The sequence below is a fragment of the Penaeus vannamei genome, chromosome 28 (assembly GCF_042767895.1).
Source record: "Penaeus vannamei isolate JL-2024 chromosome 28, ASM4276789v1, whole genome shotgun sequence".
Taxonomy (NCBI): Eukaryota; Metazoa; Arthropoda; class Malacostraca; order Decapoda; family Penaeidae; genus Penaeus; species Penaeus vannamei.
Window position 1 is genome coordinate 569,304 of NC_091576.1, and position 12,500 is coordinate 581,803.

General features: G+C 45.5%; 1 protein-coding gene across 1 annotated transcript in view; it reads left to right on the forward strand.

The window, feature by feature from the left end:
- The window catches only part of LOC138866962 (uncharacterized), a 58,002-nt gene extending 50,970 nt beyond the window's left edge, over positions 1-7,032 (forward strand). Inside the window, exon 6 of the mRNA XM_070141342.1 lies at positions 6,900-7,032. Coding sequence (XP_069997443.1) covers positions 6,900-7,032 — 133 coding nt within the window. The remainder of the gene's footprint in view (positions 1-6,899) is intronic.
- Positions 7,033-12,500: the final 5,468 nt, after the last annotated feature.

Consider the following 12,500-nt stretch of genomic DNA (forward strand, 5'->3'; position numbering starts at 1 on the left):
GGGAGGAGAGAAGGACACGAAGGAACTGGGGGTGAGAGAAAGGGGGAGGGGGGAGAGGTGCGAGGGGGGAGGAGAGAAGGACACGAAGGAACTGGGGGTTGAGAGAAAGGGGGAGGGGAGAGGGCGGCGAAGGGGGGAGGAGAGAAACACGAAGGAACTGGGGGTGAGAGAAAGGGGGGGGGGGGGAGGAGGGAGGAGAGAAGGACACGAAGGAACTGGGGGTTGAGAGAAAGGGGGGGGGGGGAGGGGGGGAGGAGGGAGGAGAGAAGGACACGAAGGAACTGGGGGTTGAGAGAAAGGGGGGAGAGGGGAGGGAGGAGAGAAGGACACGAAGGAACTGGGGGTGAGGGAAAGGGGGGAGGGGGGAGGGGAGGAGGGAGGAGAGAAGGACACGAAGGAACTGGGGGTGAGAGAAAGGGGGGGGGGGAGGGGGGGAGGGGGGAGGAGAGAAGGACACGAAGGAACTGGGGGTTGAGAGAAAGGGGGGGGGGAGAGGGGGAGGGGGGAGGAGAGAAGGACACGAAGGAACTGGGGGTTGAGAGAAAGGGGGAGAGGGGAGAAAGGGGGAGGGGGGGGAGAAAGGACACGAAGGAACTGGGGTTGAGAGAAAGGGGGGAGAGGGGGGAGGAGGGAGGAGAGAAGGACACGAAGGAACTGGGGGTTGAGAGAAAGGGGGGGGGGGGGAGGAGGGAGGAGAGAAGGACACGAAGGAACTGGGGTTGTGAGAGAAGGGGGTAGGGGGGGGGTAGAGGGGTAGGGGTAGGGAGGCTATTTTGGTGGAGGGAGAGAGAACGAGGGGGGGGGAAAGGGGGATGAGGGGGAGGGGGGGAAGGGAGGGGAGGCCATTTTGGTTGAGGGAGAGAAAGGGGGGGAGGGGGGGGGGGTTTTTGGTGTGAGGGAGAAAAGGGGGGGGGGGTAGGGGGGGCTATTTTGGTGTGAGGGAGAGGGGGGGGAGGGAAGGGGAGGCTATTTTGGTTGAGGGAGAGAAAGGGGGGGGGAAGGGAGGCCATGTTGGTGTGAGGGAGAGAAAAGGGGGGAAAGGGGGGAGGAGGGAGGCCATGTTGGTTGAGGGAGAGGACGAGGGAAAAGAGGGGGGGGGGGCCATGTTGGTGTGAGGGAGAGGCGGGGGGGGGTGAAGGGATACATGTGCTTGTATAATCTTTTTATTGATTAATCTATTTATTTTATCTTATTTTTCGTATCTTTTTATATTCCTCATTTTTTTTTTTTTTTATCTTTTTGTGTTTGTGTTCGTGTGTATGTGTGTGTGTGTGAGTGTCTGTGTGTGTGTGTGTGTGTGAGTGTCTGTGCGTGTGTGTGTGTGTGTGTGTGTGTGTTAGTATTATATAAGTATAACAATATGAGAATACACATTGCTATTAATATTAGTATTCCCATCACTAATGATATTGTAATTATCATCATTATCATTAGCAGTAGTAGCATCAGGATTGCTATTGATATTAGAACGTTAACCAACACCATCACCACCACCATCATCACAACGACCCAATCACCACAACCGCCTCATCACCACCACCACCCCATCACCACTATCACCACAACCACCTCATCACACACACACCCCACCACCACCATCACCACAACCACCTTATCACCACCAACACCCCATCACCACCATCACCACCACCACCCCACCATCACCACAACCACCTCATCAACACCACCCCACCACCACCATCACCACAACCGTCTCATCACCACCACCACCCCACCACCACAACCGTCTCATCATCATCACCACAACCACCACCATCACCACCAACACCTCATCACCACCACTACCATCATCATCCCCATCCCCATAAACTTCCTGTTACCCCTCCCCTTCCCCTCCCCCCTCCCCCCCCTTCCCCTCCCTCCTTTCAGTGCCACCATCATCACAAAATGTTACAATGATTCTGTGTTCTGTAATCAATACAAAATTGCCAAAACAATTTCTATCTATTCACCCCCACCCCCACCCCACTCCCCACTCCCCCCTTATCGTTAAGGTAAACGCCGTGTTGTATTCTGAAACTACACTTAACTGCCACTTAAGCTTCTTGTGAAATTCCTTACAGTTACTTGTTTTGCTGTTTACTGGATACTACTTGTATGTTTTCTTCTTCTTCTTCTTCTTCTTCTTCTTCTTCTTCTTCTTCTTCTTCTTCTTCTTCTTCTTCTTCTTCTTCTTCTTCCTTCTGACTTAGTCTTTATCTTTTTTGTTTATATAGTTGGTATCATTTCTTTTCTTATTTATGTTGTTTGTATTTGTATTCCGTTGTTTGTATTTCATTCATGAGCTCAGAACGTGGCTTATAATTTTTTTTATTAGATTGGTAAACTATTAGTCTTTTTTCAAAATAATTATCAAACAGCAATAGATTGATTATGATTGCATATGATATATATGTATACATACATACATACATACATATATATATATATATATATATATATATATATATATATATATATATATATATATATATATATATATAATATATATATATATATATATGTGTGTGTGTGTGTGTGTGTGTGTGTGTGTGTGTGTGTGTGTGTGTGTGTGTGTGTGTGTGTGTGTGTGTGTGTGTGTAATGATAGTGATAATAATAATAATGATGATATAATAGTAATAATAATGATGATATAATAGTAATAATAATGATAATAGTGAAAATAGTAATAATGATAATGATAATAATAGCAATAATAATGAAACATAATGTCAATAATGGTAATAATGATAATGTCAGTGACAATAAGGATGATGAGAGAATGATAGTTATCATAATGATAACAATGATAAAAATGATTATGATTACTTAATAGTAATGGGAATAATATAGGTGATAATAATAATAATAACATTAATTACAACAAAAATGATAATAATGATAGTGATAATGATGATAGTAATAATGATGATAATCATGAGTAAGATAATGACAATGATAATAGCAATAACAAAAATAACAATGATAATGATAATGATAATGATGATAATGATAGTAATAGTAATGATATGATAACAATAATGCTAACAGTAACAGTAATAATAACAATAATGATAATGATAAAGATACTAGTAATACCAATAATAGTATTAACAATAATAACGATAATGATAATAATGATAATAGTAATAGCAACAATACCAAAAATAAAAATGATAATAATGACAGTGATTATGATAATAATAGAGATACTTATCTGTAACAAGGTTAGCAATGATGATGCTAAAAAATGGATAATAATTCCCAAAATAACGCGAATATCCCTTCATACTTTCAAGCCTTTTAAGATCAAATTAGCTTTTCTTGATAATAGTCAGGCGATATCGGAGCTGATCTGACACTTAAGGAAATGCTAACTGGCAACTGCGTAGCTTACTGGTGTTGCCATATGAGAGAGAAAGATTTTTTTTTTTAAATATCGGGAAGAGGAGGAGGGATGAGGAAGAGGAGAAAGAGGGGGAGGAGGAGAATGAAGAAGTAGAAGAAGAAAAAAATGAAGAAGAGGAAGGGGGAAGACGATATAAAAGAAGAAGAAGGTAAAGTGAGAAAACAATGAGGAGGAGCAGCAACAACAACAACAACAAAAAACGTGGATGATGAAGAGGAAAATAAAGAGAAGAAAAAGAAAATGAAGGAGGAGAGGAGGAGGAGGAGGAGGTGAAGAAAGAGGAGAAGGACGAAAAGGAAAAAGAAGCAAGGAGAAAATGAAAAGGATGAAATAACAAAACAAGAAGAAAAACTAAAGAAGGAACAAATATAGGATGACAAGACGAAGAGAGTTTGAAGAAACGAGAGAAAATAGATGACAGTGTATGAAAATGTATTGATAGGCAACTGGGAATGCCTCAGTATGCAAAGGCACATACACGCACACACATACACACACATATATATATATAGATAAATAGATAGACTGATAGATAGATACATATAGATAGATAGATAAATAGGAAAATATAGGTAATCATAGATATAGATAGATAGATAGGGAGATATAGATAGATATAGATATACAGATGTGCATATTCATACACATATACAGAAAGATAGATAAATATAGATACGCATATATACATATGTTTGTGTGTATATGTAGGAGAGAAGGGTAAGGGATGAGAGAGAGAGATAGAGAGAGAGAGCGAGAGAGAGAGAGAGAGAGACAGAAAAAACAGGGATGTATTACATTATGTATTGTTATTATTTTCTAAATACCATTGTCTTCATTTCTAATCATAAACTTGCTAATACTTTTTCTTTGAATTTCATTCACTATCCTTTTCATGTGTTCTTCCCTTTTTTTTATTATTTCCGATTCATTCTTTTTCCTTTTTCCCTTTCTATCCATTTAACCTTTCTCTCAACCTTTTCTTTTTTCATCTATCTTTTTTTCTCTCTCTCTTCCTTTTACTTTTCCATTTCTCTTATTTCCTCCTTCTCTTTTCCCTATTTTCCCCTTTCTCTTATTCCCTCCTTCTCTTTCTCTTTTTCCATATTTTCCCCCTTTCTCTCAACCTTTTCTATTTTCATCTATCCTCTCTTATTCCCTCCTCTCTCTTTCTCTTTTTCCCCCATTTTCTATTTCTCTTCCATTTCCTCCTACTTCTTTTCCCCACTCTTTTCCACTTTCTCTCATTCCCTCCTTCTCTTTCTCTTTTTCCCTATTTTCCCCTTTCTCTACTTCTCTCTCCCATTCCCTTCTCCTCCCTCCTCCCCACTCTTCCTCTCTTATTCCCTCCTCCCTCCTCACCACTCTTCCCTATTTTCCCCCTTTCTCTCTTCTCTCTCAATTCCACTCCTTCTCCTCCCTCCTCACCACCCTTTCTATTTTTCCCCCCTTCTCTACTTCTCTCTCCATTCCCTCCTCCTCACCCTCCTCCTCACCTACTCTTCCTCTCTTATTCCCTCCCTTCTCTTTCTATTTTCCACAAGCCTTTCTCTACTTCTCTCTCAATTGCCCTCCTCCAATACGAGCATCCGTTACCCACGCCGCCTTCCCTCCAGACCTCCTTCAAACCGACCGATCCTCTAACAACTGCAACAACAAGCTCCCAACAACCTCTGCAACAACAACTGCAACGACAACTGCAACAACTGCTGCAACAACAACTGCAACAACAACTGCAACAACTGCAACGACAACTACAACAACAACTGCAACAACAACTGCAACGACGACTGCAACAACAACAACTGCAACGACAACTGCAACAACTGCTGCAACAACAACTGCAACAACTGCTGCAACAACAACTGCAACAACAACTGCAACAGTAACTGCAACAACAACTGCAACAACAACAACTGCAACAACAACTGCAACAATAACTGCAACAGCAACTGCAACAACTGCAACAACAACTGCAACAATAACTGCAACAACAACTGCAACGACAACTGCAACAACAACTGCAACAACTGCTGCAACAACAACTGCAACAACTGCTGCAACAACAACTGCAACAACAACTGCAACAACTGCTGCAACAACAACTGCAACAACAACTGCAACAACTGCAACGACAACTGCAACAACAACTGCAACGACAACTGCAACAACAACTGCAACAACAACTGCAACAACTGCAACAACAACTGCAACAACTGCAACAACAACTGCAACAACTGCTGCAACAACAACTGCAACAACTGCTGCAACAACAACTGCAACAACAACTGCAACAACTGCTGCAACAACAACTGCAACAACAACTGCAACAACAACTGCAACGACAACTGCAACAACTGCAACAACAACTGCAACAACAACTGCAACAACAACTGCAACAACAACTGCAACAACTGCTGCAACAACAACTGCAACAACTGCTGCAACAACAACTGCAACAACAACTGCAACAACAACTGCAACAACAACTGCAACAACAACTGCAACAACTGCTGCAACAACAACTGCAACAACAACTGCAACAACTGCAACAACAACTGCAACAACTGCTGCAGCAACAACTGCAACAACAACAACTGCAACAACAACTGCAACAACAACTACAACAACAACTGCAACAACAACTGCAACAACTGCAACAACAACTGCAACGACAATTGCAACAACTGCAACAACTGCAACAACAACTGCAACAGCAACAACAACTGCAACAACAACTGCAATGACAACTGCAACGACAATTGCAACAACTGCAACAACAACTGCAATGACAACTGCAACAACTGCTGCAACAACAACTGCAACAACTGCTGCAACAACAACTGCAACAACAACTGCAACAACTGCTGCAACAACAACTGCAACAACTGCAACGACAACTGCAACAACAACTGCAACGACAACTGCAACAACAACTGCAACAACAACTGCAACAACAACTGCAACAACTGCAACAACAACTGCAACAACAACTGCAACAACAACTGCAACAACAACTGCAACAACAACTGCAACAACAACTGCAACAACAACTGCAACAACAACTGCAACAACAACTGCAACAACAACTGCAACAACAACTGCAACAACAACTGCAACAACAACTGCAACGACAACTGCAACAACTGCAACAACAACTGCAACAACAACTGCAACAACAACTGCAACAACTGCTGCAACAACAACTGCAACAACTGCTGCAACAACAACTGCAACAACAACTGCAACAACAACTGCAACAACAACTGCAACAACTGCTGCAACAACAACTGCAACAACAACTGCAACAACTGCAACAACAACTGCAACAACTGCTGCAGCAACAACTGCAACAACAACAACTGCAACAACAACTGCAACAACAACTACAACAACAACTGCAACAACAACTGCAACAACTGCAACAACAACTGCAACGACAATTGCAACAACTGCAACAACTGCAACAACTGCAACAACAACTGCAACAGCAACAACAACTGCAACAACAACTGCAATGACAACTGCAACGACAATTGCAACAACTGCAACAACAACTGCAATGACAACTGCAACAACTACAACAACAACTGCAACATCATCAATAAAATGTTTGGGGGTTAATTGGCGGGGGTCTAAAGGCGATCATCTTCGCTCTTTTGGCCGGATGGATGAGGGAAATGGGGTGGGGGGGGAGGGGAAGAAGGGGAGGGGGAGGAGGGGAGGAGGAGGAGGAGGGGAGAGAGGGGGAGGGAAGTTGGGTGGGTGACCGGAAAATGGAGGAAAGTGGGGAGGGGGGGAAGAAGGAGGAGGAGGAGGGGGAGGGGGAGAAGAGAAGGGAGAGAGGGGGAGGGAAGTGGGGTGGGTGACCGGATGGATGAGGAGAAAATGGGGTGTGGGGGAGGGGGAAGAGGAAGGGGGAGAGAGGAGGTAGAGAGGGGAGGGAAGTGGGGTGGGTGACCGGATGGATGAGGAAAGTGGGGTGGAAGGGAGAGGGAAGAAGGAGGAGGAGGGGGGAGGGAGGAAGGGGAGAGAGGGGGAGGGAAGTGGGGTGGGTGACCGGATGGATGAGAAAAGAGCGGAGGAGGGGGAGAGGGAGAAGAAGGAGGAGGAGGAGGGGGAGGAAGGGGAGGAAGGGGGAGGGAAGTGGGGTGGTTGATCCGGATGGATGAGGAAAGTGGGGGGAGAGGTGAGAGGCGGAAGAAGGAGGGAAGGAGGAGGGAAGAGGAGGAAGGGGAGAGAGGGGGAGGGAAGTAGGGGTGGGTGACCGGATGTATGAGAAAAGAGGGGAGGAGGGGAGAGGGGAAGAAGGAGGAGGAGGAGGATGAGGGGGAGGAAAGGGGGAGAGAGAGGGGAGAGAGGGGAGGGAAGTGGGGTGGGTGACCGGATGGATGAGGAAAGGGGGGGGGAGGAGGTGAGAGGGGAAGAAGGAGGAGGAGGAGTAGGGGGAGGAGGAAGGGGAGGGAGGGGAGGGAAGTGGGGTGGGTGACCGGATGGATGAGGAAAGTGGGGGGGGAGGGGAGAGGGGAAGAAGGAGGAGGAGGAGGAAGGGAGGAAGGGGAGAGAGGGGCAGGATAGTGGGGGGTGGGGGACGAAGAAGGGATAGAAGGAGAACGGGGAGGCGGAGGGAGGGGGAAGGGGGTGGGAAGGTTGAGGAAGGAAGAGGGGTAGGGGGCGGGTGACGAAGAATGGGACGGAAAGAGAAGGGGGAGGGGAAGGTGGGAGAAAGGGGGCAGTAGAAGGAAGAGGGGAGGGAATGAGTATGGTCGACGAACAGTGGAAGAATGAGAAGGAAGAGGAAGGAGGGTACAGGGTACAGGGGGAGAAGGGAGTGGGAAGGGCGAGGAAGGAGAGGAGAGGGGGGGGGGGGAGAGGGTTAAGGGGGGGGGGGAGAGAGAGGGTTAAGGGGGGAGGGAGGGAGAGAGGGTTAAGGGGGTAGGGAGGGAGAGAGAGTGTTAAGGGGGGAGGGAGGGAGAGAGGGTTAAGGGGGGAGGGAGGGAGAAAGGGTTAAGGGGGGGAGGGAAGGTGAGAGGAGGATGGGAGAAAGGAGAAGGGAGAGGTAAGAGGGATAAAGAGGGAGGAGAGAGAGACGATGAAGGGAGAGGGAGGAAAGGAGAAAGATTAGAGGGGTGAAGGGGGAAGAATGGGAAGGGAGGAAGGTTGATAAAATGGTCGGAAGGGGAAGGGGAGGGAGAGAAGGGAGAACTGATAGAGATAGGAAGAGAGAGGGATATGAGGAAGGGGGAGAGAGAGGTGAAGAATTCGAGGATAAAGAGGGGGTAGAGGGAGAGGGAGATGAGAGGGAAAGGGAGACGAAATGAAAGGAGGAGGAAGGATTGGTGGAGGAATGGGGAGGAGAGGATGAAAATAGCGAATAAGGAATAGGATAATGTGGAGGAGAGGAAGGAAGGAGGAGGAGGAGGGGAAGAAGAGGAGGAGGAGGGGGAGGAGGAGGAGGAGGAGGAGGAGGAGGGGAATGAGGAAGGAGGAAGAAGAGGAAAAAATGGAGATAAAGGGAGGGATGGATGAACAGAAAAGAAGAGAAGAGGACGTGGTAAAAAAAATAATAATAATAATAAAAAAATAAATAAATAAATTATCAAATGAGATTAGAAAAAGAGAGAAATTAAGCAAGAAAAGACAAAATTGAAAATGGAGATGATGAGATGAGAGATGAAGGGGAAGAAAAAACATGAGAATTGATAGATGAATAAACCCTATAACCGTACCAGTAAGTAAATAAATAAATAAATAAAAATAAATGCGAAAGTGTGATAAGAAAGATGAATAAGGTGGTAACAAAGAGGAAAGGAGAGAAAGGGAAAGCAGAAAGTAAATAATTTTGATGAGAGAAAGTTAGACGGAGAGAACACAAGGGATAGGGGTTGGGGGAGGAGGGAGGGGGGGGGGGAGAGGGGGATCAACTGGCAAGAAACAGCCAATATGGGAAGCATTTTTTTGGTATCTGTTTTGGCTGGTACTCTCTCTCTCTCTCCCCTCTCTTCTCTGTTTCCCTCTCTCCTCTCTCTCTTTCTCTCTCTCTCTCTCTCCCTCTCCTTTCTCTCTCTCACTCTCCCTCCCTCTCTCTCTCTCCTCTCTCTCTCTCTCTCACTCTCTCTGTATATCTGTCTGTCTGTCTGTATATCTATATCTATCTATCTATTTACCTCCATCGATCTGTCTATCTGCATCCCAATTTATTTTTGTCTATTTGTCTTAATTGGTTTCCTCCCTTTCTCCCTCCCTCCCCCACCCCCTCTTTCTCTATCTCTCTCTTCCTCCCTCCCTCTCTCTCTTCCTCTCTCTCTCTCTATCTCTCTCTTCCTCCCTCTCTCTCTCTTCCTCCCTCTCTCCCTCCCTCTCTCTCTCTCTCTCTCCTACCTCACTGTCTCCCCGTTCTTTCTTTCCCTCTCTCCCTCTCCCCCTCCTCCCCGCTCCTTCCCCTTCTCTCCCCGCTCCCTCCCTCATTAATATACACCGGAGTTGAGGATGACTGGTATATATTTCCCTAGTCATCGCGAGGGGAAGGTCTAGCCAAATGAGGGGAAGGGAAACCACCATTAAAAGGCTGCATGAAATAGGGGAAGAGGGGAGAAGGAAGGAAAATGCATAGGGGAAAAAATAGGGGGGGAAGGGGAGGTTGATAGAAGAGGTGGAAAATATAGGGAAGTTTTGAGCGGTGAAGGGGGGTGGGGGGCGGGGGAGAATAAGGTGGCTAGGGGAAAACGAGCGTATTGGATGTTTGGTGTTAGGGGAAAAATTGACTATTTTTTAAAGTAGTTTTTTTGGGGAAAAGAACATATTCTTAGCGGAGATCTGTTGAAGTTTTTAAAGAATTTATTAAACATTTATTCTGATTCTTGTAGGAAGGAATCGAGAGAAAGACCGTGAGAGTGCTAACCAAAAGGAAAATATCAGTATAAGAGGAGAGTAAATGAAGCAATTGATAATAACATATATTAACTAACTGAATAACGATACGAGATGAGAAAATATCAAGACAAGACGATACATCAAAGTAAATATAACTAAAGATGAAGAAAGACCATCATAAAAGAAACACGGAAACAGAAAATAAAAAAATACGATAAGAAAATAAAAGAATAAATATGAACCAACTATAAAAAAAATTATATATAATAACGGAGGAACACAGAAGATTCCTGTTCAACAACATCATTTGCGTCTGCTTGAAAGAACTCAGTAATGTTCACCGGCCGAGTTATGTTCAGGAGATGAACACTTTTCCGACACAAAAGACACTTACGAAGAATTATAAGCAGAAACAATTTGAGGTCTGCGGGACTAAACTCAGGATGAAACATTTTGAACACATCCGTCATCATTGTGTGTATGTATTTATATATTTTTCTTCTTTTTTCGCTTCTCCTTCTTTTTCTTTACCTTACGTTTATTATGCTTGCTGGTCTTTTTAAAAATATCATTCGAGTTTTGTCTCTTTTTCTTCTTATATTCGTGGCAACATTTTTGTCCTGATTTTCGTTAGGGACGCCTATGGGAAAATATAAAAACAAGAGCGAATCGATGTAAACAAAGCCAATCAGCTGACGGCAGTGACATTAGAGTACAGGGGATATAGTCAACATTAGTCTAAAACCCTGTAACAAGAGAGAATTTGAACATCAGCCGATGAAAAATACAAATAATTCCTCGAGCCTGGGGGAAGAAAAATAAACTCAGAGTGTAATAGAAGAAACAGAGATTCATTTCCGCGTGTGATACCACAGTGAAACGACCGCGCTCCTGCACTGTTACTGGAAAGCCTAAACCAACGCTGGATTTGTGTAACTTATACCGAATATGCGTGTAAGTATTTACCGTTAACGGCACCGTTATTATGTTTGGGACTAGTACCGTATTGTTGTTATTGATAGTTGTTACATATTGTATTTAAATCTATATTTGTAAGGTATTTTTAGTGTTGAAATTTGATGCAGTGTTGTCAGTGTAATGAAGTGTAATTTAGACTTTTGTTGACAGTGTTGATCAGGGGCACAGGAGATAACCTCGCATTATGCATTTTCGTTTTAATTCTCGCTTCGATATGCACTGAACTCCCTTAATCGGTCTCGTTTCCCTTTCCAGTTCACCTTTTCCTCCCCCTCTCCCTCTTTCCATTCTTTCTCTCCTCCGCTCCCCCTCCATCTCCATCTTTCTTCACCCTCCCACCCTCTTTTCCCGTCGTCTTTCCCTCATCTGGAAAAAGGGAGAAAAATGGTCTCTCCGAATATCAACCGCATCCTTTAAGCGAGAGCTGGTGGATGACACGACGCTATATAGGCCTACATTTATCCTCACCCCCCCCCACCCCACTTATGTTTCCACCCTTTGCCCCAGCCCCTTACCCCCCTTTCTTCCCTCTATTACCCCGTCCACTCCCCTCTTGTTCTTCTCCTCCTTTTCTCCCTCTCCTCTATTCCCCTCTTCTCACTCTTCCCCCTTCCCCCAACCCCTCCTTTGCACCATCTACTCGAACCTCCTTAGTCCTACCCCTCTTCCCCCACCCTCCCTCTCCCCCTCCCTCCTACCCACTCCCCCTTTCCCCAGCTCTCTCCACTCCCTAAACCCTCGTCCTCTACCCTCCCCCTTCTCCCATCTCTCTCAACCTCCCCTGTCTCCCACCCCAGAAAAAAAAAGTGCGTGCGCGCGCGTGTATGTGTAATCTGGAGCTCAAATGCGTTGTGAAAAAAACGAATTAATCTGCGCCGCCTTTTCCCCAGCGCGTGAAATAAAAGATCGGGTGCCACTCTCCACTTAGGGAGTTGATTATGGATGTTGCCCCGATGCGGACCGCCCCGGCGCCCTCCCTCCCGCCCCCGCCCCCCGCCCCTCGCCCCTCGCCCCTGCTCTTCGCTCCGTCTGTATGCGCGACTGTGGCTCCTTGGCTGTCTTCGTCTCTGGGTTTTTCGCAGGGAGGAAGGGAGAGAGAGAGAGAGAGAGAGAGAGAGAGAGAGAGAGAGAGAGAGAGAGAGAGAGAGAGAGAGAGAGAGAGAGAGAGAGAGAGGAAGAGAGAGAGAGAGAGAGAGAGGGTGGGGGGAGGGAGAGAGAAAGAAGAGAGAGGGGGGGGGGGA